This window comes from Ornithodoros turicata, chromosome 6, assembly GCF_037126465.1.
Source record: "Ornithodoros turicata isolate Travis chromosome 6, ASM3712646v1, whole genome shotgun sequence".
Taxonomy (NCBI): Eukaryota; Metazoa; Arthropoda; class Arachnida; order Ixodida; family Argasidae; genus Ornithodoros; species Ornithodoros turicata.
The window spans coordinates 31,654,532-31,679,811 of NC_088206.1; the positions used below are offsets into that span (position 1 = coordinate 31,654,532).

At 45.3% G+C, this 25,280-nt stretch overlaps 1 protein-coding gene across 1 annotated transcript in view; it reads left to right on the top strand.

Annotated features, from left to right (window-relative positions):
- Nucleotides 1-23,867, top strand: part of LOC135397805 (uncharacterized) — a 73,989-nt gene extending 50,122 nt beyond the window's left edge. The window contains exons 5-7 of the mRNA XM_064629369.1: nt 19,456-19,618; nt 21,387-21,528; nt 22,992-23,867. Of these exons, the coding sequence (XP_064485439.1) occupies nt 19,456-19,618; nt 21,387-21,528; nt 22,992-23,209 (523 nt within the window). The 3' untranslated portion in view covers nt 23,210-23,867. The remainder of the gene's footprint in view (nt 1-19,455; nt 19,619-21,386; nt 21,529-22,991) is intronic.
- The last annotated feature ends 1,413 nt before the right edge of the window (nt 23,868-25,280 follow it).

Genomic DNA, 25,280 nt, shown 5'->3' on the forward strand with positions numbered 1-25,280 from the left:
TTCTGGCAGATATGTTGGAAAAATGGTAGCCGCGTTCTTTTATAAAGGGGAGTACTACAGAATACTGAACGCAATGAGACATTACCTTCAGTATTCGTACCAATGAAATGAAACGCATATGCCCACTATCCTGAGGCTCTGACTTCACGCTCGCTGAACGTGGGTATCGTCGGATTCATGGACGTAGTTCCCAACTCAACCACGGCAATGATATTGTAGTTGTTCTCTAATACTTTCTATGTTGATGAACCGTATTTTCAGCAGAAGTGGAGTTGTAAAGACAATGAAACAACTGGATTAGTGGGTGTAGAGCTTTTATAACCCATAAACATAGGCCCACAAAAAGATGTAAGGACAACTGTAACACCTTCGTCTGACCGACAGTGGAAAAATACAAGCATCCAGCGAACGATATCACTAGCGAACTAATGCAGCGAACTCTATCCATTTTATGTTGCTCGTTGAATGGAATGTAGATTTAATTATTCATTAACACATGGCAAAAAAGAACAAGAAAGAACCCTGTGTCCCCCAATTTTAACAAATCCGCAAAGCGAACGATAACACTCGGTCGGCTGTGATGTGCTTCATCGGCTATCTACGAGGGGTGTTCAAGTCAAACCGGGACTTTGTCTCCTGAGTGTACAAATGGCTCGCGCTACTTCTTTTTTTTTGTCATATTCACACGCGACAGGCCTCCGCGTTCACCTCGTTGTTACATAGTTTGTGCAAAACAGAAGACACGTGCTGGACAAGGTTGCCGACAACCAGGTGAGCGCGCACATCGAACAACGAGTTGTCATGAAGTTTCTCGTGAATGAAGGCGTAAAGTCATCTGAAAATCACAGAAGACTTCAGGCTCAGTATGGCCACGATACACTTAGCCGCAACAAAGCGTTTGAGTGGTGCAAACGGTTCCGAGACGGCCGTACATCAGTGCAGGATGACCCCGGCCGGGGCGGCTCAGAGCCCAGTGTCAGAGTTCCTGAGAACATCCAACTTGTGGAGCGCCTGATCCGCAAGAACCGACGGATAACATGTCTCGGTATCAATAGTGCATATAGTGCGATCAATAGTGCATATTACTGCCAGATTCTCAGGGGTGTGCATAAGGCTCTGAAGCAAAATCGGCCGGGCCTCATCACCAAAGGAGTCCTGCTCCTACAGGACAATGCACGCCCGCATACCGCACATCTCACGACACGCACCTTACAAGAACTTGGCTGGGAGTTGCTGCCACATCCCCATTACAGTCTAGACCTCGCCCCCAGCGATTTCCATCTCTTCGGGCCACTGAAGGCGTTCCTTGGGGGCCCAGTTGCGACGACGAGGTCAAGAATGCGGTCCGACCATGGCTGCTACACGCCGGTAAGGATTTCTACGCTGCTGGCATCCAAGCCCTCGTGAAACGCTGGGACAAGTGCATTAGTGCAGCTGGAGATTACGTGGAAAAATAAAACTAATTTCTCGCCTGTAAGTTCATTTTACGTTTGCGAAAAATGAAAAGTCCCCGTTTGGCTTGAACGCCCCTTGTAGATTTCAGTTCTTACTTGCACCTATATTTCAGGGGCTTTTAGTGCACAATTATCCGCACTTTACCCACAACCCACTTTCTTTTTGTAGTAAACGTGTTGTAGATTATCGTTTTTCATCTTCGCTGGCTAGTCTATTTGCAGCACAAAATGATATGCATTCCAGTTTTTTTATTTCTAATACGATAGCCACAAAACTTTTTCGTAATCTACACCATCCCATTCAGTGGTCATTCACTGGAGTGCTCACCCTGTCTCTGTTTGGCCTTTCCATTTCCAGCCTTCAGCCTTCTGACAGTTCGGCGTTATGATTTTTCGGGCTTTTGGCTTTCGGCATTCTGACAGTTCGATGTTATGATTTTCGGTCTTTTGATAGGCTCAACACTTACACCCAATCAGACTAAATAAATGCGTTGCATTTAACAATAGCTATCCAAAAAGAAAAAAAAAAGAAAGAAAGAAAAAGGAGAAGAAGGAAGCTCCTAAGAGACCTTGAACTCCGTCTTTATGTATAAATGAACAAGATAAAATTAAAGGAACTTGACGCGCGAGGAGGTCTCGGAGCACAAATTCCGTCTCATAATACGCTGATTATTACCCGGAAACTTCAGTACTATATTTTTAGACACTTCTTGGTTTTCACAGGGTACCTCACATTACACCAGACCTTTCGTTCAGCGTATAGAGTCACTAGTCCAGCGGAGAATTCCCAGTAACCCCGAGCGTTTCCTTATCTTCGTCAGAAGGCCTCCCTTTGTTCGCGGTTCAAAGACAGACGGGTACAAGTTTTGGGTCATCCAACGCGCAACCGGCAAGGAGTGTCGAAAGATGGAAAATCTAGGGAACCGGTATCGAAAAATTGGGTGTATCTCAAAATAAAGTGGTCGACAACCCCGCTGAAAAATAAACTACTGTAAGTAAATGTTATCTGGCTATTTGTGCGCGGAAACTGCCAAAGCCCACTTAGACTAACCTAAACGTGAAAATGCAAACACCGAATTTTTACCAACCTAATAATCAACTAACTACCGTGCTGTTCCCTGGCATCCACCAAGCTAAGCCTAAGCCTACAAAAATGTGGATTTCGTTCGCTAAAATGACTTGGACAGACATCGAAATTTGTTGAGTTTGTGTGGTAAATAGTGATGCCGGACTTTTTACCACGGCATATCATCGTACGAAGCAATCGAGCAAATGTTGTCGTTGGTTTTCCTTGTTTCGCGGACGTGAGTTTGGGTTCCGAAAAAGACAGTTGCTCATTGCGTGGGCGGAAAGAGTTGTGCAGCGGTCGCTTGATTGACTTTTCTTATTGGTTCTCGTGGAGCGTTGACGAAAAAAAAAAGAAAATAATAAAGATAAACATAAAAATAAATCGATCAACAAAAGAAAGAAAGAAAGAGAATAACAAAGAAAGCTGGCAGTTATAAATGCCGTTATCCTAAGGAACATTTATCTGTGTGTAATTCGCTTGCTCACTGTTTCAACATTGCGTTGAAACAGCGTCGACACAACAGCTACGTTGCTAGACCCTACACAACATAGTAAAGTGACAAAGGCACTTGTTCAGTTCCCGCGAGTCTGTGGCCTTCTAGGAGAACCGTGATCAATTTCGTGTTACGTTTTTGTTTTCTTATTTTGATTTGTTTCTTCCTTTCTTTTTATTTTTTCTTAGCCGGGAATAGCAAGCCGCCGTAGCGCAGGCTAACCTTTCAGAGAAGGGAGTCACTGAAAAGGTTAGCCAGCTGTAGGACTCGAACCCACATTTTCTGGGTTATCGGTCCAGGGCTTTGTGTGCTTGTCCCTTATTCAGAGGCTAACATTTCCGCCCTTTTTCTTTGTTAGCGGACTGTGTTCGCGCAGAATCGAAAGACATAATCGACATGCATAAAAGGCATAATCGAAATTTTGTACCGCATTGTGCATAGTAACACATTCCCAAGTTGGAAGATTAATTTCTCATCCAGAAGTGTGGATCGTAAAAGATGGGATCGTCAGTGGGGGTGCGGACGGTTCCGCATTGGAAACACCCCATCTCATCGTCATCATTTATTGTTGTTGTTGTTGTCCTCATTGGACAATTCAACACTAAGATGCAACAAACAGTAAAAGGATATACAGTAATAATGTAATAGTGAACAGCAAGCTTAGGCGTAACAGGCACTGGAAAATGCTTATTGTGATGAAAGATGAAAGTCACTGAAACGGTTAGCCAGCTGTAGGACTCGAACCCACATCTTCTGGATTACCGGTCCAGAGCTCTACCAATTGAGCTCAGCTAACACGCCTTCTCAGCGACTTCCAGGGTGCGTCATCTGAAGGGACAAACCAGTCACTCTCTCCCACTCATCCTCCTTTCACTCTTACATTTTTTGCACACTCATACACACATTCATACGACAGGGATCGACGCAAGCGGCAAATGTTGAACATGAGAGAACTGATGTTCTGAGGCTGGAACAACATAGAAGGGACAATCACATACAAGGCCTCAAGTTGCCAAAGAAATTAACGATGAAAGATGAAAGTCACTGAGAAGGTTAGGCAGCTGTAGGACTCGAACCCACATCTTCTGGATTACCGGTCCAGGGCTACCAATTGAGCTAAGCTAACAGGCCTTCTCAGCGACTTCCAGGGTGCGTCATCTGAAGGGACAAACCAGTCACTCTCTCTCACTCATCCTCCTTTCACTCTTACATTTTTTGCACACTCATACACACATTCATACGACAGGGATTGACGCAAGCGGCAAATGTTGAACATGAGAGAACTGATGTTCTGAGGCTGGAACAACATAGAAGGGACAATCACATACAAGGCCTCAAGTTGCCAAAGAAATTAACGATGAAAGATGAAAGTCACTGAGAAGGTTAGGCAGCTGTAGGACTCGAACCCACATCTTCTGGATTACCGGTCCAGGGCTACCAATTGAGCTAAGCTAACAGGCCTTCTCAGCGACTTCCAGGGTGCGTCATCTGAAGGGACAAACCAGTCACTCTCTCTCACTCATCCTCCTTTCACTCTTACATTTTTTGCACACTCATACACACATTCATACGACAGGGATCGACGCAAGCGGCAAATGTTGAGCATGAGAGAACTGATGTTCTGAGGCTGGAACAACATAGAAGGGACAATCACATACAAGGCCTCAAGTTGCCAAAGAAATTAACGATGAAAGATGAAAGTCACTGAGAAGGTTAGGCAGCTGTAGGACTCGAACCCATATCTTCTGGATTACCGGTCCAGGGCTACCAATTGAGCTAACCCAAGCAGCAAAATGTACTGAAAACTCGAGTGCAATAGGGGTGGACGGGTATGTGGAAGGCCTTGAACAGACCCGTGAAACTAAAGAATAATGATAAGACACATACCGTCCACCCCTATTGCACTCAACTTTCAGTACATTGTGCTGCTTGGGAAGCTAACAGGCCTTCTCAGCGACTTCCAGGGTGCGTCATCTGAAGGGACAAACCAGTCACTCTCTCTCACTCATCCTCCTTTCGCTCTTACATTTTTTGCACACTCATACACACATTCATACGACAGGGATCGACGCAAGCGGCAAATGTTGAACATGAGAGAACTGACCCAGGCAGCACAAACCCTCGGGAAAAGAATGGGAACGCAATGGGAGCTCCGGCTCCTGAACGGGCGATAGTGCCCGACTGGTTCCCAGCGGTGTGGGAACTGAGGAGGTAGAACATAAGAGAGAATAAGGTAGTCCCCCGACAGTGCCCTGATCATTTCCCGCTCTGGTCTCCTTTTGGTCATGTAAACAAAAATATAGGATCGCTCCCCGATGCTGCTCTGATCATTTCCCGGTCTGGACTGACCTTGGTCATGTGACCAAAATATAGGATCGCTCCCCGATGCTGATCTGATCACTTCACGATAATCAGTCACATGACCGGGGTGCAGCAACGGATTTCTCTTCCCAGACAGTCAGGCGCCGAGTGATGCAATCACGTAACCGACAGTTTCGAATCTGGCCAATGATGTTCCTCGATCATCCAGTCGTGTTTGCACTGTCAGAGTCCCCGTCGCTCTCGCTGCGAGAAACGAATGTATCCGGCCGTGCTCCCGAAACTTTTGAGGAATGGCAACATTTTTAAGCGATTCATCGAGTGGTAAGTGCTATTTCTTTTTGTGGTATTCCTCGCATTGATAAATGTTAGTCATAGATGATTTTCAACACGAGTGACACCGTTCTAGAAGGTAGATGGGTAGAAATCCAGCGAACCGGTAGAATGTAGGAAGGAGTTGCCTCAGGACAGAAGCCGCCGATATTTCGAACAGAGACTGTTCTTCTTCTGAGCACCGTCCTCATCATTGGCATGGTATTTAAAGGGTTAGGTGTGACGTGTTTAAAGGTTCATGCGAATTGTGGGTCAACAGCCCGGAGGGAAGAAAGGTTCCCTACGGGGTTTTACGGCCGGAGTGAATGGCTGCTTTGTTAGAGTGTGGAGGGGATTATGTGAACGTAGTGATCTAGGCTACAGACCGGTTACAGAAAAATGGAAGGTTCCGTGAACCTTCCATTTTTCTGTAACCGGTCTGTAGCCTAGATCACTACGTTCACATAATCCCCTCCACACTTTAACAAAGCAGCCATTCACTCCGGCCGTAAAACCCCGTACGGAACCTTTCTTCCCTCCGGGCTGTTGACCCACAATTCGCATGAACCTTTAAACACGTCACACCTAACCCTTTAAATACCATGCCAATGATGAGGACGGTGCTCAGAAGAAGAACAGTCTCTGTTCGAAATATCGGCGGCTTCTGTCCTGAGGCAACTCCTTCCTACCGTTCTAGAAGGCTTCTCTCGAAACTTAGCATCGCATAGTTTCGATTTCAGTGATCCATTGTGGTTTATGCGTTGCTTTTAGGATAATGGACTCCGTTTTGGTGAAGATATGGTTCAGTAAAGTGTGGAATCGTATGTATTGTGTATTTGACATCAAACGCAATGTACCCATTTCTCAGGATGACCGCGTGCTGCAGCTGTGCTTTTCATTTCCTGCGTGCGTACAAAACTGGAATGCTGGAGGACTTCAGCTCAAGGTTGGTTTTTGGAGTCAGTCTAAATAAAAAGAAAAGAAAAAAGGAACCTCCGAAGTGAATAAATTATTCCGCTTTAATCCGTTTGCGCAATGCGATCGACGCATGATATGTCAATTTCTTTGAAACTGTGAGTGGATGAAAGCTATCCTGATCTTTCATTCAGAATGTCATGCTGGACCACTACCAGAGCGTGCTTAAAGGAATCAATGCCTTGATGAAGGTATCACCGAAGTGCCCACCACCAGCTCTCTGCCTCAGAGCCAGTGATGATGGTCAAGATTTTTCTAGCGGATCTTGTCATGTCATGCTGAAAACTGTAAGTTTGGCTATTTGGTCTGTATTCAATAACGTGTGCATCATGTGGTGTGGTGTGGTGTACTTTTCTCAGTGTAACCATGACCTCGAGCTATCTTCCACTTTCAGAATCCACCCCGCACTTTGGTTACAACACTATGACCTATCGCGCTGTGATGATTGCTTGAAAGGAATACAGTCTGGTATGCTGTGTTGTTTTTCTTTTAAAAGAACTTCAGGTATCCATAATAAGAGGTGTTCCTAGCAAGAAAGCCATAAGAAAAGGCATCTTCTTGATACATTAATATTTCTCCTAAAGACAAGGGTACGAGTCACACTACATGTGCCATACTGCACTCTCAGAAAAAAGGGTGGACCTTTTAGGAGGTAATAGCTGTCGCATATGTTGTGCCTAAAAGGTTGCAAAGTTCTACCTGCTACCTCACTCTCTGCCACGAATAATAGGGTTACCGCTTCTGATTCGGTGAGAGAGGGGGGCGTACACCTTTTTGTTGTAATTTGGATGGATGATAATTTTTTTTACCAGCTTTTTACACCCCTTATCATGTTGGCTTAGGAGGTAACTAAGGAAGTTACCACCTTCTCACGCCCTTTTCCTTAGAGTGTGGTTCCCAAATTGTCTGTATGTTGTCCTCGTATTAGCAAAGGTGCGCGAATATTTCTTCAATTTTCTTAAAGAAGGTATAGAACGATCATGCCACATGTAGTACGGATTCTCAAGTTGTTCACGTGTTCCATGTTGTTGGGCGTAACTCGTTACCAGTAACTCGATACCGTAACTAGGCTACTCGGCTTAGCTATTTTCAGTAACTTTTTGCATAGCTCTTTGCTTTTGGGCTCCAGTAACTTCTTGAAGAGCTCGTTCCTTTCCCTTTTTCTTTTGTTTCGAGGGGTGGGGGGGGGGGGTTAAGTTCGTCAAAGTAACTTGAAGAATGTTCAAAGTTCATTTTGTTCAATCCTGGTCTACAAACATCGCAGGCTGAGTCCTCCCCCCATGACTTGAGATGAAAGATGACACGTGCATGGCGCGACTAACTCCGGTTACACGGTGTTGTTACACGGTGAATGTTACAAATTATGTTTTAGCCGAGCATTAGGAAGCTCAGGTATCGCGCATCTTAACGATAAGAAGTGTGTTGATAATGATAGAGGGCATTGAGTAACAGGATTAAAACTTTGTACAGTTCTACGATATGTATGTTGGGGACAACTCGTAGAGCAGAAACTTGCTTTGTGCTCCTTTTTCATGTGCCTTATTACGAGATTAAAATCATCAAATCCCTTCCTAAAGAGACCCGTAAATGTAGGCTTCTTTTGTCGTAGCAGATATTGATATCATTTTTGTATATCAAGACTATTTTGAAACGTCTTGAATCGCCCATTGTGACAGCAAGATCTGAATTTACCATATAGACAGGTCAATAGCTGAAAAGTATATATATTGAGTAGCAAATAACTTGAAGGTAACCTGTTACATTTCTAAAGTAGCTTAACTTCACGTCAATTTGCATTACGTTTTATTATGTGTAACTGCGTTTGAAACTTAGTTACCGGACGGTTTCACGTCAGTTCAGGCAGGGAGGTCCCATCGACCTCCTGGGTCTTCAGTATTTTTGATATTTATAAGCTTATCGTATATTATGATCAACATTTTTGCCGAATAGCTTTCGTGCAAAAAAATTGAGAAAATCCGGCCCTGAATTCTGATGTTTGAGTTTTGCCGTGTTTAAACGCGTATACCTCACGAGTGTTAAGAGATACTGAAATTTTTTTATGCTGTTTTATTATGCCTACAGGCCAGCTGTCAGAGAGCAAATTTTAGCGCGCAGGTGCATGTGCTATAAAAAATGGCGAACATGCCCTCTCGCGCACTTTTGTCCTAATTTCAACGCCTGATATCTCTGGCTATAGATGTCCCTGATCGCAATACTTGGTATCAGCTCACTCATCTTTTAATGCTCTTTCATCTGATATATCTATCCTGCATATACTTCCTAGCGGCATGTGCTTAAATAGGCAAATGTTTAGGCATATTTCGTAATAAACGTGGATTTTGCGCGTGTATTTCTCAAAAAGGTCCCACTTAATTTCGTATATATTTTGCCAGGATATGGCCCGATGTTAGGCCTTTCACCTAACGCAAAAACTTCTTCTCCGAAGGCGTATACTGCTGATTAGCGCGTTAAAACGCGGCCCCACTGCGTACGAACGTGTCGGAGATAAACGACAGCCAGAGCAAGAAGCGTCGAAGTTTGTAAAAAAGTGCGCGACAGAGCATGTTGGCCGCTTTTTATACGATACAGTGCCCCACCTGTGCGCCTAAATTTGCGCTCGGAGTGCTGGCAGGTAGGTATACTAAAGCACAAAAGAAATGCACTACGATATCTTGTAGGACTCAGGGTGTAGACACGTGCAAACACGGCAAAATTGCAACAATCGAATTCAGGACTGGATTTCTCGATTTTTTGCACGGAAAGTATTCGAATGATTAATTCTACAAATGTTGATCATCATCTGCGATGAGCGTCTAAATATATATGAAAACTCATGAAAATTCAGAAGGTCCACGGGGCATCCCTGTCTGAGCTAACGTGGAACCGGCCTACAATTATGTTCTGGCTAACCTTTTCAGTGGCTTCCATCTTTCAACAGTTAGAACTTAACTGGTAACGAGTTCTAACTTCTATGTCTGTTCCATATAACCTGTGTTAAGTGAATATTCGTGAAGTAAATAGTACATATGCGGGACTGGTGGTTATATACTTTCAATGTAACTCTCTTTCTTTCATTGCTGGTGAAGTGATGCATTAAAGAACCCATGTATTTTGTGACTATGATGCAATAAAGAGTTTTCTACAATGACATTTTGATTTTGTTTTTAAAAATCGCGCAAATTAACTCTTGTTTGGGGGGTAGGAGGTACCCGCAAGTGTGCATTGGCTGCACCTCGGGAAATCGTTGGGGTACGATACAGGCTGCCGATAACGGACCATTAACATCCCCGTGTTGCAAACCGTATGCCGGACCATGGTCGGGAGGCGACCCAGTCGGGTCGGTCGAAGCCGGCGCACCGACGTTGGGTCGTCGCGCTGTGATGCCTGGGGATGTTCTGAGGCTAGAACAACATAGAAGGGACAATCACATACAAGGCCTCAAGTTGCCAAAGAAATTAACAATCAAAGATGAAAGTCACTGAGAAGGTTAGGCAGCTGTAGGACTCGAACCCACATCTCCTGGATTGCCGGTCCAGGGTTACCAATTGAGCTAAGCTAACAGGCCTTCTCAGCGACTTCCAGGGTGCGTCATCTGAAGGGACAAACCAGTCACTCTCTCTCAGTCATCCTCCTTTCACTCTTACATTTTTTGCACACTCATACACACATTCATACGACAGGGATCGACGCAAGCGGCAAATGTTGAACATGAGAGAACTGATGTTCTGAGGCTGGAACAACATAGAAGGGACAATCACATACAAGGCCTCAAGTTGCCAAAGAAATTAACAATCAAAGATGAAAGTCACTGAGAAGGTTAGGCAGCTGTAGGACTCGAACCCACATCTTCTGGATTACCGGTCCAGGGCTACCAATTGAGCTAAGCTAACAGGCCTTCTCAGCGACTTCCAGGGTGCGTCATCTGAAGGGACAAACCAGTCACTCTCTCTCACTCATCCTCCTTTCACTCTTACATTTTTTGCACACTCATACACACATTCATACGACAGGGATTGACGCAAGCGGCAAATGTTGAACATGAGAGAACATCTATGTTGTTCCATCCTCAGAACATCAGTTGTCTCATGCTTATAATGATTTCTCACATGTGATACATCACATTACTGCGCTTCATACAATGGAGATACTGAGGCTAGACTCCGAACATCTTGGATCCAGGACAATTGCTCACCGGACCATTGCTCACCACAGAACCGCTGAAGCCGGACAATTGCTCACCTCCTCTTTTACCGCACTTATATGTAATTTTATTTCGCGTTTTTATGTGATGTGATTTTAGTTATCGTTTACGGTGCTCATATACTTGAATTTTTATTTGTTAGCTGAACTTGGGTGTACCTCGAAATAAAGTGATCGAAATCCCGATTTCAGAACAAACTACCGTAAATAAATGTTACCTGGCTATACAATGCACAGTCGCGCGCGGGGAACTGCCAACAGCGATCTTAGACTATCCTGAACATAGCGGTGCAAACACTGAACTTGGACCAACCTAATAATAAACTAACCACCGTGCTGTTCAGTCGTCTCCGCCCTACTAAGCCTAACAGGCGCTAAACTGTGGCTTTCGTTCGCTAAACCGATTTGGACAGATATAGAAAATGCGTTAATTTTAGTGGTTAAATAATGATGTGATTTTAAATCTTCCCCGTCTCGTGTCTTGGAAGATCCTGGTGACGCAGGCATGAGCGTATCGAGAGGGGGACAAGGTCACTTTGTAAAATTGCGCACTCATGATCTTTTTCTCAGAGTCATCATAATATGAACCTATGAACACCCGCACAGTCCGCAGCGTCCGTCTCCACGGAAGGAGGTGACGTTGTTGCACGCTTTGCCCCCGTGGAAGCACTTTGCTGCCCCCCTCCCTCCTTGGGAAATAATCCTCTAGGAAATGGTTAAAAATTGGGCTGTTCGGTGCAGCATACTTTAGAAGAATCCTCTAGGAACGCCCCATGGACGCAGGTCCTGACAAAGACGCTTTAGGTGTGCCTTCAAGTGGACGACATCTCGCCTCACCCTCTTCACTGGTGGATTCCTAGATCTATTTGAAGCAACTGACACAGCTAAAAAAGAAGTTCAGGTAACATACAAAAATCAAGCGCCATAAACGCGAAATAAAGTCACAATATAAGTGTGGTGAAACAGGCGGTGAGCAATTGTCCGGCCACAGCAGTTTTTGGTGAGCAATTGTCCGATGTGCACCGAAATGTCCGTACACCGAAATGTCCTGCACCGAAATGTCCTAGACCCGTTGTTTATCGTGAGTAAAGAAATGAACTTTGACACACACATAGAGAGAGGGAGAATGTGGTGGTGGAATATACAGGATGTCCCAGAAAACGTGTCATTGAATTATAATTAAAAAACTACGCCACCTAGAATCATGCGATCAACGGCATTTGTTCTTACTAGGTTTTTGCCACCTCTTGACGTCAATGTCGTGTAACGTAAGTTTAATTATCTAAAATTTTGCGAACTGAAGTCGGAAATTTGCCAAGTAAAGGTCACAGTTTTACCCCACCAATGTGAAGAGCGTGTCTAATTTACTCAAATTAATGATAATTGACAGGGACATTCAGGGGATATCCCATCAGAAAAAATAGCCGAACATCATGCTCTACGGAACTAGCGTGCGACAAATTTTTGAGCGCAATCCTTTTTGCAACGCAAGGATGAAATCACAAAGAACAAAACAGAAGGCTATACATTTGATAGATATCTGACGGCAAGACCTTTGGAAGTAACGTGCACCACTCTTTCCGGCCGAACATCATGGTCTACGGAGCTCGCACAGGATAGCGCGCAATCTTTGTCAGTCCGACGAAAGGAGGTTGGAAACCCAGCCCACACCTACAACGCGGAAATAGATAACACAGGTATGACTTATCGCGTCCGACTTTCGCTGGGATCGCACTTTCCCTCTCCCAATTTCAGGAACTGTCACTTTTTCTACTATCACTCTGTGGGCTGGGTTTGGAACCTCCTTTCGTCGGACTGACAGCGATTGCGCTCAAAAAGTCGTCGCGCGTTATGGTTCGGTGCTACGAAAAGCATGATGTTCAGCTATTTTTTCTGGTTGGATATCTCGCGAATATGACTGTGAATTACCATGAATGAGTGAACTCGGGACGCTCTTCATATTGGTGGGGTAAACATTTAACATTTACTTGGGAAATTTCCGAGTTCAGTTTGCAAATATTTACATGATTAAACCTACCATACATGACATTCACACCAGTAGTTGGCTAAAAAAAAATAAGAACAAATGCCGTGGACCGCATGATTCTAGGCGGCGTAGTATTTTTTATTATAATTCAATGACACGTTTCCTGGGACACCCTGTATGTGTTTTCAACATTGTAATACACGCATGTAAACTAACAGATTGGAGCGCTAGATCTTGCATGCTGATTACTATCTGCAGTTCTGCTATCTATGACTTAACGTGAAAAAACTTGTGGCTTTGTGCGTGTGCTCATAATTATGTGTAAATTGGTGAGTTTCTACGGCCTATTATAACCCGCGAACCCTCACTGCCGGAGTAGCAAAGTTCGACTTTGCGAAAAATTCCATTGAGAGAGATATCGGCCCAGGACGCACAATCTCCACGGGACAGCATGAAAATAGATATGTATCGTCACGGAAGTTAGCAACGGCAGTGTAACAAGAACTCAAATTTCATCTTTCATTCCGCAGTCAGCTAGGGACATTCTGTCCGGGGACCTTTCGTCCGGGGACGATGGTTCCTCATTGCGTGGGCAGAAATAATGGTGCAGCGGTCGTTTGATCGATTTTTCTTATTGGTTCACCTGGAGCGTTGATGAAAAAAATAAAGTAAAATAAAAATTAAAATCAATAAAAGAAAGAGAAGAACAAAGAAAGCTGCAGTTGTAAATCCCGTTACCCTAAGGAACATTTTTCTCTGTGTTATCCGCTTGCTCGTAAACGTCTTGTCTTTCATCCCTAATACCCAACCCTTTTTCAAGCAATCATTGATGTCAAATAATAAACATTCTTGACAAATAAATCAGTCAAATGAATAAATGACATCTTTGGACGACGCTCCAGTATGGTATTTCTTATTGTAGGTCAGTCACAGACCTTGCAGCTGTTCTCTCATACTTTGGATGTCCATGAACCGTATCTTCAGCAAAAGGGGAGTTATACGGGCCATGAAGCAGTGCATAAATGAGTGTACAGCTTTCATACAACATAAAAATCGACAAAGAAAAGATGCAGGGGACAACTGCAAAACTCGTGTCTGGCCAACTGTAGAAAGATACTAGCATTTAGAGAACAATATCACTAGCGAACTTGAGCTTTTTCTTTACATTACGCGGGCCGCGACAATGCTGTCTCAGCCGATAATTCCTTTACCAGCAGCTAAGTAAGCTTTTGTTCTGGTCTCCAAGGCCATGCCATAAGTCAGCGGCCCATGAAAGTAAAGAGGAGACGAACCACCAGGGAGTACGGTGCGCACGCGTATGCTTAATCGGCGGAAGGATACGGTCCGCGCGGTTTTGCTTTCGCGTCACCAGATGGCAACACAGAATGACGTGTTTCGCTGGGCTTCGGCCGCTGTTTACGCGTACTCACATTTCATGCTTTTTTATAAAAACTAAAAGTGGTAGACATATAAATTTGGTGTCTATCGATTCCTGAAATATTTCGAGAGAAAGTAAATGCAAAGTTTTTTTTTTTTTCGAAATGGCTACAGAAGTTTAATAAAAACCTGTTCAAAAAGGGATGAGAAAAATTGTGTATTTTTTTCAGATTCGTGACGTCGCCGTAAAATACATACGACATGTATGAGAAATCTAATGACGTTATACCCTTCATCTCGTCTTCTTCTTTATGGTGAAACCACCCGCGTCAAAATCTGCGCGGTGGTTACCGAGAAAAAGCATAAAAACTGTTCCATAGGAAATACATTGGGACGGAGAGCTGGTATGCCCTCTTAAGATAGAGTACGAAATACTTCAAAAAGTATTTGAAATACAATTAAGATACTATTTATCCTTGAACGCAAAAAGTCACCAGTCACTGGTCAACGCGGCGAGTCGCCGCTATGTGACATGAATCACCTAAAACCCGCGTACTATGCAAGCCGTCCCTGTGTGATAGGAGTCATCTAAACACAAGTCCCAAAAAGATGACAAAGAGATATCATATAACTCCACTAAATATATCTGACCCAGAACAAATCAAACTTCTAGCAGGTTCCTGCTCGCACAGGTCAGAATTCAGCGTTACCACGTCAGGGTACACATAATAGAACCATCACCCGCCAAGGATTAGTACATACGGGGCAAGATCTCTAAATGGAGACTTCCAAGAAGGGCCAATGTCCGGGTCAAGTCCGAGGGACTCCGGAAATTTCCACTGAACAAGCAACATAATGGAAAGACGAGACACAAAGTTTGAGAGGGAGGTCCAAAATATGTAATTAGAGTATTGAGTAGATAATACCATAAAATGTATTTTAAATAGAGTACAAATACACAGAACAAAAAGTATTGAGTCGAGTACCAAAATACCATAAATTGTATTTAAAATACAGTATTTTAAATACAATACTCCAAACACGTACAAGTCTGCCAAATAGCCGGGGACTGAAACTGAAAGAAATATCGGTTCGGTTACGGTTCACCTCTCGAACTCTGAAAAAGGTTCGGTTCCGGTTACGGGTTTTCTCCACTTTATCGGCTACGGTTACCGGCAACCGAAATGAGGAAACGGGTTTATTTTCGGCTTTTCGGCGAACGTGTGTCCGCGGCCTGTACACGACCACATGACGTAGGGAAGCTCTGAAGTGCGCGTCGTGAAGAAAGAAGGCATTTTGTAGGTTATTTTAGCAATAGTACAGAGAGCGGTGTGCTGCAACTATGCACTTCTATTGTACAGAAGGGTAGACTTTGGGAGGCGGATTCCTCATCTTCCCTGTCATCACCGAGTGGGTAAATTTGGGGGAATCTAGCTGGAAAAAGAGATGACCCCTTCTTCAAGCGAACCCTAGCTCCCAGAATGTAGTAGGCTACAGAGTAAACTTTTTCACACTTTTTTGGTGTAAATGGCTTGTCCCATGGCGCACACCTTTTTGGTGTTGCCTTTACACCCGAATCAAGAGTGTTGTCTAAACCACACTTTAATTAGGTATATTCCTCATAACACACCCTGATAATGGGCGTTTAAAAACAAAAAAAACACTGTTAAATGAGCAGTATTCTATCGAAAACACCTTTCAGGATGGAGTTGTTTTGTGGCAAATACTCCCTCTCAAATGGCTAGTGTAATACAAGCTCCCGCGGCAGCATACCGAGACATACAGTTCGACGTTCTAGCGTCTATGGCAAGCACCACCCTGAGCACGGCAGACTTCCAGCCGTGGTTCCATCCTCTCCACCATTCCAGCCGTGGTTCCATCACCTCCACCGTTCCAGCCGTGGTTCCATCCTCTCCACCATTCCAGCCGTGGTTCCATCACCTCCACCGTTCCAGCCGTGGTTCCATCGTACAACCTAACCCGGACCGCAATGCGTCACAGGCACACCTCGTTAGGTACCGTAGGCGTGGGTGCCCAGGCTTGAAGAGACCTGGGCACCCTCGGTAGCCTATATTGGCGCACGGGATGGATCATATACTGAAATACAACTTGTTGGGGGCACGTTCGTTAAGTGTAGTAGCGTGGAAAAGGTCTGTAATGGTGATGGGAATTCGTCTTTGCAATTAAAACTTACGCCTGTAACGAGTCAAGGATACCTCTAAATGTCTGACATCCTTCCCTGTCAAATACTGTGTTTTTAACTCAAGTTATCGTTTTTAATGTGATTAACTTCTGAGTGAAGCTGTGAAATCAGTATAATTTTTCTTTCGCGAATTAAAACACCATTTTCAACACCATACTACCAGTTCGAAGGGGGTGTAAAAAAGTGTATAAGACGTAAGCACTTCTTTCAACACCTCACTTTACACCCTTAATGATCGCCATGGGATAGAACGTGTTTATGTCGATATTGCACCTTTAGGAATGCTCTTTTTACACCATTTACTACAGTTTGCGTGATAGAAAAGGGCGTTTTTATAAGAATACGCCTGTTTTGAGCGAATAAAGGTGTAAAATGATTTACTGTATACAAAGGCTGCAGTAAGCCATATAACACAGTTTTACATAAAGTGTTTACGTAAAGTGTCCGCCTCATAACCTGAACGTTCATGGTTGGAAGCCCATCGGGTGCCGAATTTTTCTTCCGTCGATTTCCGTGTGACGGTCGAACGTGACGCCCGAGCATGACGTGATGCCGGATTGCGGATGACGTTACGAAAACTAGCGTATAAACACATTCTGCGTCATGGATCATGGATCACAAAATCATGGATCACCCCTGATAGATGTGTTTGTGTGAGTCCAAGCTGCACCAACCTGGTAGTACGCGTACATTGTTAAAACAGAACTTGACCACATAGCACGCTCCTAGCCAACCATCATCCACGATGATATCGTTCTGTGCCCTGATCTGCTGGACCTACTCGGACCCTTCCCGCGATTGTCTTCCGGAAATCGTTGGATAATCGTGGCGACGGACTACCTAACACGCTGCGCCGAGACAACAGCCCTCCCTCAAGGGACTGCCGCTGAAGTGGCGAAGTTCTGGACTTCACCCAACGAGCCGAGGAAGCTCGCCAGGCTACGGATCGGACAGCAGCAACGCGAGGATACGAGAAGGTACAATCTACGTCGACGAAACACACAGTTTAGCCCAGGAGACCTGGTATGGGTGTGGACCCCGATCCGACGACGAGGGTTAAGCGAGAAACTTCTCAAACGCTATTTCGGCGAATGCAACAACTCAGGGAAAACTGTTTGTGTCGTCCCTAAGTGTGCTCTGCCTCGGCCAAATCTCGTTGTTTACGCTATTTCGGCCCATACAAAATACTCCGACGCATAGAAGAGGTGGACTACGAAGTAGTACCTCAAGACAGCACAGCTTCTCGGCGAACCCCGACCCCTGAAATAGTTCACGTCGTTCGCCTCAAGCCGCACTACTCCAGGTAGTTTGGACGATCCCCGGAACCAGAAGAAAATTGGCCACTTCTTTACCTGTAGTACCTGGAGAGCCCGGAACGCCCGCCGAAACTGCTCTAGCGCCCTCGATACAAGTTCCGGCATCGGGACGATGCCACGTCTACGGAGGGGACAATGCCACGTATCGTCTTTGGGGCGACCACACGCAACAACAACCAGAGGCAACGAGGCATCGAACGACGGGCTGGGGCCCGCGACACGTCGCGCTACATGGCAAGCGATCCTTCTGGAAGCATCTGCTCCTTCGCTCATATGAATCTCAAGGATGGGCCGACGACCTTGGAGAGGCTTCTGTATTTCCTCCTCTCCACCGACGCGCGCTTTCTACAATGTTCGCCGCTGTGCATAAAAGCTTGTGAGCTCCCAGTCGGAGCATTATTCCTTTACCTTAGTTCTGTCCAAGAGCTACCGCTCTTGTGTTAGCCAGCTAAGCAGCTGAATAAAGTGTTCGCCGATTATTCGCGGTCTCGCTCGTCTGTTTCCATCCGTGACAATATTATCTTCTCGTTATTATGACCGCGTGACATGACCCTAGGAATAGTAATACACATGTTGAAGTAGGGCGCCAAGGTTTGGGATGCCCGATGTTGTTGACCTCCGGATTACTCATAGCACTTCCTGCGCTTTTGGGAGGTCACCTGGGATTGAATCCTGGCGCCGGCTGTGCTGTCTGGGTGTTTTTCTTGGGTTTTCCTCAGACTCTTTAAGACAAATGTCGGCACAGTACCCTGTGACGTCGGCCCTGGACGCACGGTTCCCATGCGATAGTCGTGACGTTGCCCGCCTGAACGTGACCGACTACGGCAAGCAGTTTCATGACCACCATAACGCTTTTCAGACCGCCAACGCGTTTAAGTGCTTACAAAGGCAGAGACCACCGGGCTATCTCAGACTGTGCGGCTGCTGTCCTGTACATAAGAATGGCCGGAACAAAGCGGAAGAGGGCTGAGTCAAATGCCGGAATGAAGAAGCGGTCCTGATTGTGTTTTAAAGAGAGCCCTTCTTCCCACCAAGAACTGGCTGAATGGGCAAAAAGAGCGTTAGCGCAGTGTTAGACGACCAAGCAATAGTCATCTGTTCCTGTCAGCTGCTGCGAAGCGAATGCCCGTGGGCAGTCTCGTGCGCCGTGACAGTCAGCTGTATTTTTATTGACAAAACAAAAGTGACGCACGCGATGATGCTGACCTTCAGTATCGGCTGGCGCGAATCCTAGGAAAGAGAGCTTTCTCTGGATATAACAAGCTTTAACATCACCCACTTACCTGAAGGAGTCAGAATATTATAATGTGTGCGCAATTGATGTTGCTATTGTCCGTTTACAAAAGTTCGTTGCTGACAATTGCGCCAAGCAGACATTGCTAACCGACCTTTTCAGACAATAAATGATCGTAATTACGCGAGGTTTTGTTCTGCCTACTGGTCTGTCAGGTCAGCGCACGGTGCATTTCTCGTTGTATGACAAATCGCTTTATGACCTAAATCCACCTGAACGGTGGTGATATTAACGAGAGTTCACTGTGGGTATGTATATTGTTCCAAGGCTATAATTGGCAGTCGATTTGCGATCACTATTCTGGCTCCTGGTGCGCCATACGGGTCATGTATCTGTCCGCCTATAAGCAGCAGGAGCGGTTTCGCGTCGGGCAGAGTTACTTACCTAATGAGAGTCTATCTGCACGTGACTACCGTCACATTGACGTTCGAAATTGAGAAGGAAATGTCATTGCAGGTGTTCCCTCGACACATCCATCCTGCCAGAGCTAACGGAAGTACTGAACCCAGTCACAGGATTCAAGGTTTTCTATGCCACGTTCAAAGCGTTCAAGTTTCCTGACCGAGATCATCTTCATCTGCAGTGCAAGGTTCTGATCTGCAACAAAACATGCCCAATAGTAAGTGATACGATTCACTACCAACTTGTCTGCCCTAGTGGAATAGCAGAAAAATATTTTGGGAGGTGTTCTAGGGAAACATTACATGAGGGAGGAGGATTTCACCCTCGTTTCCCTCTCCCAAAATCTCTGCCAAAGGTACGATTTCGGGAGGTTTGAATCACGCCACCCCTTGTGTACGTTACTAGTCTGCCCTACTTAGAATCCATGAGCAGCGTTTGGGAGAATGACACGAAATTGTCAGATGTCACGGGCGTCTTGCTGATGGGATCACGATGTGCTTCACTTGGGGCGAAGCCAGTGTCTCAAACGCTGTGCGCAAGAGGTTGTCACGGGAGCTTGTTCAGAAGCTCACAAAATGAGATTTAAGGCCATTTTCACCGTCAGTTAATGAAGAGTGGTTCAGGTAAAGTCAAACAAGAACGCCAGAGTGTTACCAATTGCAGCACTTCGAATTGAGGTTGAGCACTTGAGGTTGAGGGTCAGTTGATATGAAAATGAGTTTCAGGACTGTGGTGATTTCAGTGCGCTAGTGCGCTTACCACCAGGGATCCTAGTTTTCTGTGATGCAAACCCCAAATTCCGCGCGAAAATTTTGAAAATTCCGCGTTTTTTCGCGTCAATGATACACATGTCAGATACACCTCAATGATACATGGCATGCACATGCATAACTTACGGTCTGTCCCAAGTCCTCATATAGTAAACCGGCAAGGTCGAAAATCTACGCAGAAACCGTAACGCTGAATCGTTATAGATGTTTGTAATATTAAATATGCTTTAGTTTTCTAGTTCAGTTCGTAATACCCACACTAGTACCACTACTAGCGTGGCTAATTCAACGAACATACTACCGCGCACACAGCACAAAAAATGTTGGAGGCACACTATCTCAACGCATTCAAGACAAATATTAATCAGCTACATCAAAATATATCTCGAGCATGCCGTCTACATTATTCTGCTATGGGCGCTGGCGTTGAGGCCAGACCAAACTTCCCAGCTTGCTGAAGCTCCGCTATACAGCAGCAGATGAGATCGGTAGTTGTAGCAACGGCATCGCAACCTGGGAGGGCGTGGGAGTGGGTTGAGTCAGGGCCTTCCTAAATACAATCAGATGGACTATTGCGGTGCTGGGGTCTTAAGCTACCTGCTTGTAGACCCTCTATTCCTGCCGACATTATTCGGGGAAGCGTAGCATACCTTTCGGAGTATAGATGTCGTTACTTGCTATCCGTACCTGGCCTCACGGTTCGGCCTCAAGATCACGGTTCTCTGCAGCACAGAACGAGTTTTGCGACTATTGACTATCTACGCGCTGTGTAAACATAATAAACCCGCATTTTTTGTGAGAAGTATCGAGAACCACGTTTCTCTGTGCCCAAAATCAAAATTCCCGTTTTTCCGCGGCCAACGTTGAAATCCGCGTTCATCCGCGTTCTTCCGTGACCACGGAATCCTAGGATCCCCGTTCATGATTGAGCACCGAAGCCGAAAGCTCTGACGTTTCTTCCTCGGGATAGCATGAACTCTTCGCAAAATACTTACCATCGGTCTGAAGAGCATATCCCTCCGTGTACTTTATCTCGAACCACCCGTATACAACACATGCTCGGAGATATCTCCCCATTTCCTGTAGCTTCCACTCCCGCCGATTTTCACCTGGGCTATTCATAACCAAAGTAAAAACATTTTATAAGAAGACAGTAGTCTGAGTCTTTTTTACGTAAAGTGTCCTTTGGAATAACGCTGGAAATGTTTTTTACAGCCATCTTGCAATGCGGAGAGCACCACGGAGCGTTACATCCGTTCTTTGCATCGAAAGGACGGTATTCTGAATAAGTTGGATGTATCCAAATCTTTCGAAGTGAAGACCGTTGTCGTCGAGCAATACGGAACGCCGCTTGCAGGTCAGAACAGCATATGATTTGTAGATGCCCACAATTGCCATATTTCGCTATTTAGCTCAAAGTTTTCATCTGTTATAGGGCGGGGACAACAACAACAACAAAATAATCTGTGTAGCAAAATCACTACTTCCAAACGTATCCTACTTGCATTAAAGAAACAGTGAAATGCCATTTCGGATAACTTGGGGCACTCCAGAGTGTCCCACTTGTTGACCCTGAACGGAAGCCACAACACGCCACGTAAAATACGAGTACTTGGAATAGCTTAGAGCCATATCGATAGCGTTCCCTCCCCTAAACGCTTTGGCCGAGGCTGTCGTTCCCACAAACTATTCGCCGCCCCAACTGGTTGCTCACCACCTAGCGGGCCCCAGTAGAAGCACTCAATAAATGATAGTAACAGCAGCTGACCGATATATTTCGCGCTGACCAGAAACTATTCCGCAACTTCCATTCGTGTGTGATGGAGCTTTCACACTTACAGAACTCAAACAGCAACAAGCACTGCTTAGTTCCGCAGTGCAAAAATACTGTGGAGAAGAACATTCAATGCCGAGAAGGAGAAGATAAAAAATATGGTCGATCGGTTGGTGGATGCGACGGAAATGCGTTAGCATTAAAACTTGGAAACCCTTTGGGACTCCCCTTCACAAACGCTACACAACCCTTCACACGACCCTTCACAACACAAACGCAAGACAGCATCTGCAGGCAAACGAGCCTTTCGGGCTTGCTCCTATTCAGCTTCACGGCGCCGTCTCGTAGCATTAGCCTTCTTTCGTTGCCGGCCCTCCCGGCAGCTTTCATAGTCCATGGCGAGCCCATGCAGACACATCTGAAACTGTCGACCACCACAGCCCTCCACAGGGATATTCACGTGCCCTCTCCTCCTCTCCCCTTGGAGCGCCTCTCTCCACTTCCGTGGCTACAGACACAACACGCCGCGATTCTTGCCTAGCGAGGACTCTAATGCTAAGACATTAAAAGATACTATCCCAGGAGCGGCGTGAACGGAAACAACGAAGACAGCGCAAAACGACACGCGAGTTATGTGATTTGTACAATTCTTGAAGAGTGTCTCGTGGAAGAACGCGTGAAGCAGGTTGATTCATTCACCGGCAATACTTCTTTTCTCCGCCATCTTGAAGACAGCGAGCGCCTCTACAGGTAGTTGGAGAGGCGAATACACTCGTTACGGGCGACACGGCAGCAGCGCAGGGATTACTAAATTGCCATCGCTAGTGGAACGTTTACGTTATACCCGGAAGGACATAAAATACTAGCCTTATCTTCTTTGCGTTAAATACATACCACGTGCGCGCGCTCCCGAGTGTCACATTCGCGCACAGTAATCAAGGAAGACAGAATTTCTTGTCCAATGTACAATGAGAGGAACGAGCAGACTTGTAAGAGATTGCTATTGATGCGTTTATTGACTCATGCGTGTCTCTTCTTGCCAGCAGACCGAGCGACAGCGATGGACTTCTCGCAACAAGTGTGCCTCAGTTTTTCGCGCATGATCCTGATCTTGGCCGTCACAGCCGTCATTCTTACCAGCTCATTGGTAATCAGCATCTGCATGTGCGTACGAGCGCGACAGTGGAGGAGACGCTTTGCTGCCCATCGAGACACCGCCATGAGGATACATGGATTTCCCTATGGTGGCGTGGTGGATATGTAGCGTCCCGCACAGACTTCTATTCAGTACGCAGAGCTCTCCAAAAGAGCCGTTCCGTTCTTTGGGACTACAAAGACACCTCGTTAAGTATGTGTTGTACAGTTCAACGGTGTACAGGACAACCATGGAATACCACTAGCTTTCGAAGCGCAATAACACATGGACGGCTTCGACATTTGTCTGAAATGACACTGCGTTTTTTCTCAGACAGACAGATGAAAGCAAACAGAAACTGGTGAAAACATCAGAAGCTCAGTCATAAGTGTTCAGTGCAGCGAATGTGCAGTTGTGAATACGTCGTGAACACTGAACATATCCTAATTAGGTGTGCTAGAGGCTTGAGTGACACACTGGCTTGAGCGTGTGCTGCCGCACAAAATGACTGCATTGGTTGGATAAATTGGCACTGCAAGCTGCCGGCGACTTGAAAGATAGTGAGAGGATCTCTACATTCAATAACAGCACGGTCAAATTCAAGGGAAACTACACGGTGAAAAATCTTTCGGCTAAGATCGTCCTAATGTTGGAGACCTCTTACGTGCCTCTTGTATACTTTTTATTTATTATGTTTGTATAAGCATATACAAATATTGGGAACTGTATGGCGAAGATAATCGCGGTGAAAAAGAGTAATGGGAGAAAGTGGTTTGTGAGGAGTAAAACTGAGTAAAAAGTGTTCGTTTCAATATATTTATATGGTTGTTCGTGTTATATATATGGTTTGATATTCTTGGAAACGCTGATGCCTTTCACTGACATACTCATTACATGACTGGTTGAGACACGTTACATACAGAGCTAGACAGTCCTAAACATATCGGAAAGAGAACAAGGTAGCAAAAATGACAAGCAATTTTGTTTCTATGTCAATGTTAGGGATGCACGGTTACAGACATATGATGAGAGGGTTACACCACATATATGTGAAGGACAGTTATATGCAATACAGTAAAAAGTAAAATTAAATTATTCTTTACTATAGGGTGCTAAGAACAAGCGCGCTTTGTTATGTGCTGTTAAAAACAGCGTCCTGCTCGGCAGAACGCAAAGCCAGTAAAACGATCCAATGAAAGAGAAAAACTTATGAAAAGTGGTCTAGAAACGTCGCATGTCTTACTTTGAAACTGCTGTGACGTGCAACTTGCCTTTGATAAAATAGGTTTCTGCACGTAAAGAGGAAAGAAAGCCTATGTACAGCTCTGTGCACACCACAGAGCCGCTACCTTCCGCGCGTACTGTAAACGGGAGTTCGCGATAGATCTACTGCGTGATGGAAAGTAATTGTGTCTGAGGACATGAGGCTCAGGGAGAGCCTCATGTCCCCGAGGCACCTTGAAGCTAGTCTTGTGTGTGTCCTTTATATGTTCCAGGCTCAGAACAATTATGTTCTCCAGATGGCGTGCCTCGTACTTGTCTATGTGTGCGTGAAAGGAGGAGAACCGTAGGAGAGAGTGTGAGAGTGAATGCGTGTCCCGTCAGTTAAACGAGGCCCCTAAGCAAGTCGTCCGAAAGCGGTCGGTACGCACAACGAAGTCGAAACGCGAACGCATCCATTGTGCGTACTGACCCTCCCTTCAAGGGGATAGTGGGTCACCCCAATCTCGTTTCCAGCTGTCTATCAGCGCCCGATGACACGCGTTCTGTTGGTTAAGGCAAGTCTGCGCGCCACTGTACATTGATTCACACATACAAACACATAATACGCCAGAGCAAAGAACAGCCGTCTATTAGCATTACACCCCTATGAAACAACAATACTCCTGAGGCAATAAGTTCATGTGAATCAGTTCTCAAGTGATTCCAGTATTTTATCCGTACTAAAACATATTATTTCGTGACAGAAAAGCTGTAGTGAACAAAAGTTACTGCTTTAACCGTGAGTGGATGTACCTTTACCTTTGATCGTGATTCACAACAGAGGACAACTTTTCATTGGGGTTACTGGCCGCAGAAATACAAATGAATCTCGTAGCAAGCAGGGACAACGACATGTACCACCAACACTTTCTCAAAGCTCTAGCAAGGTTCCTCATGGCACTGAACTCAAAGAAGGTCGCAGAAAGTAACATCAACA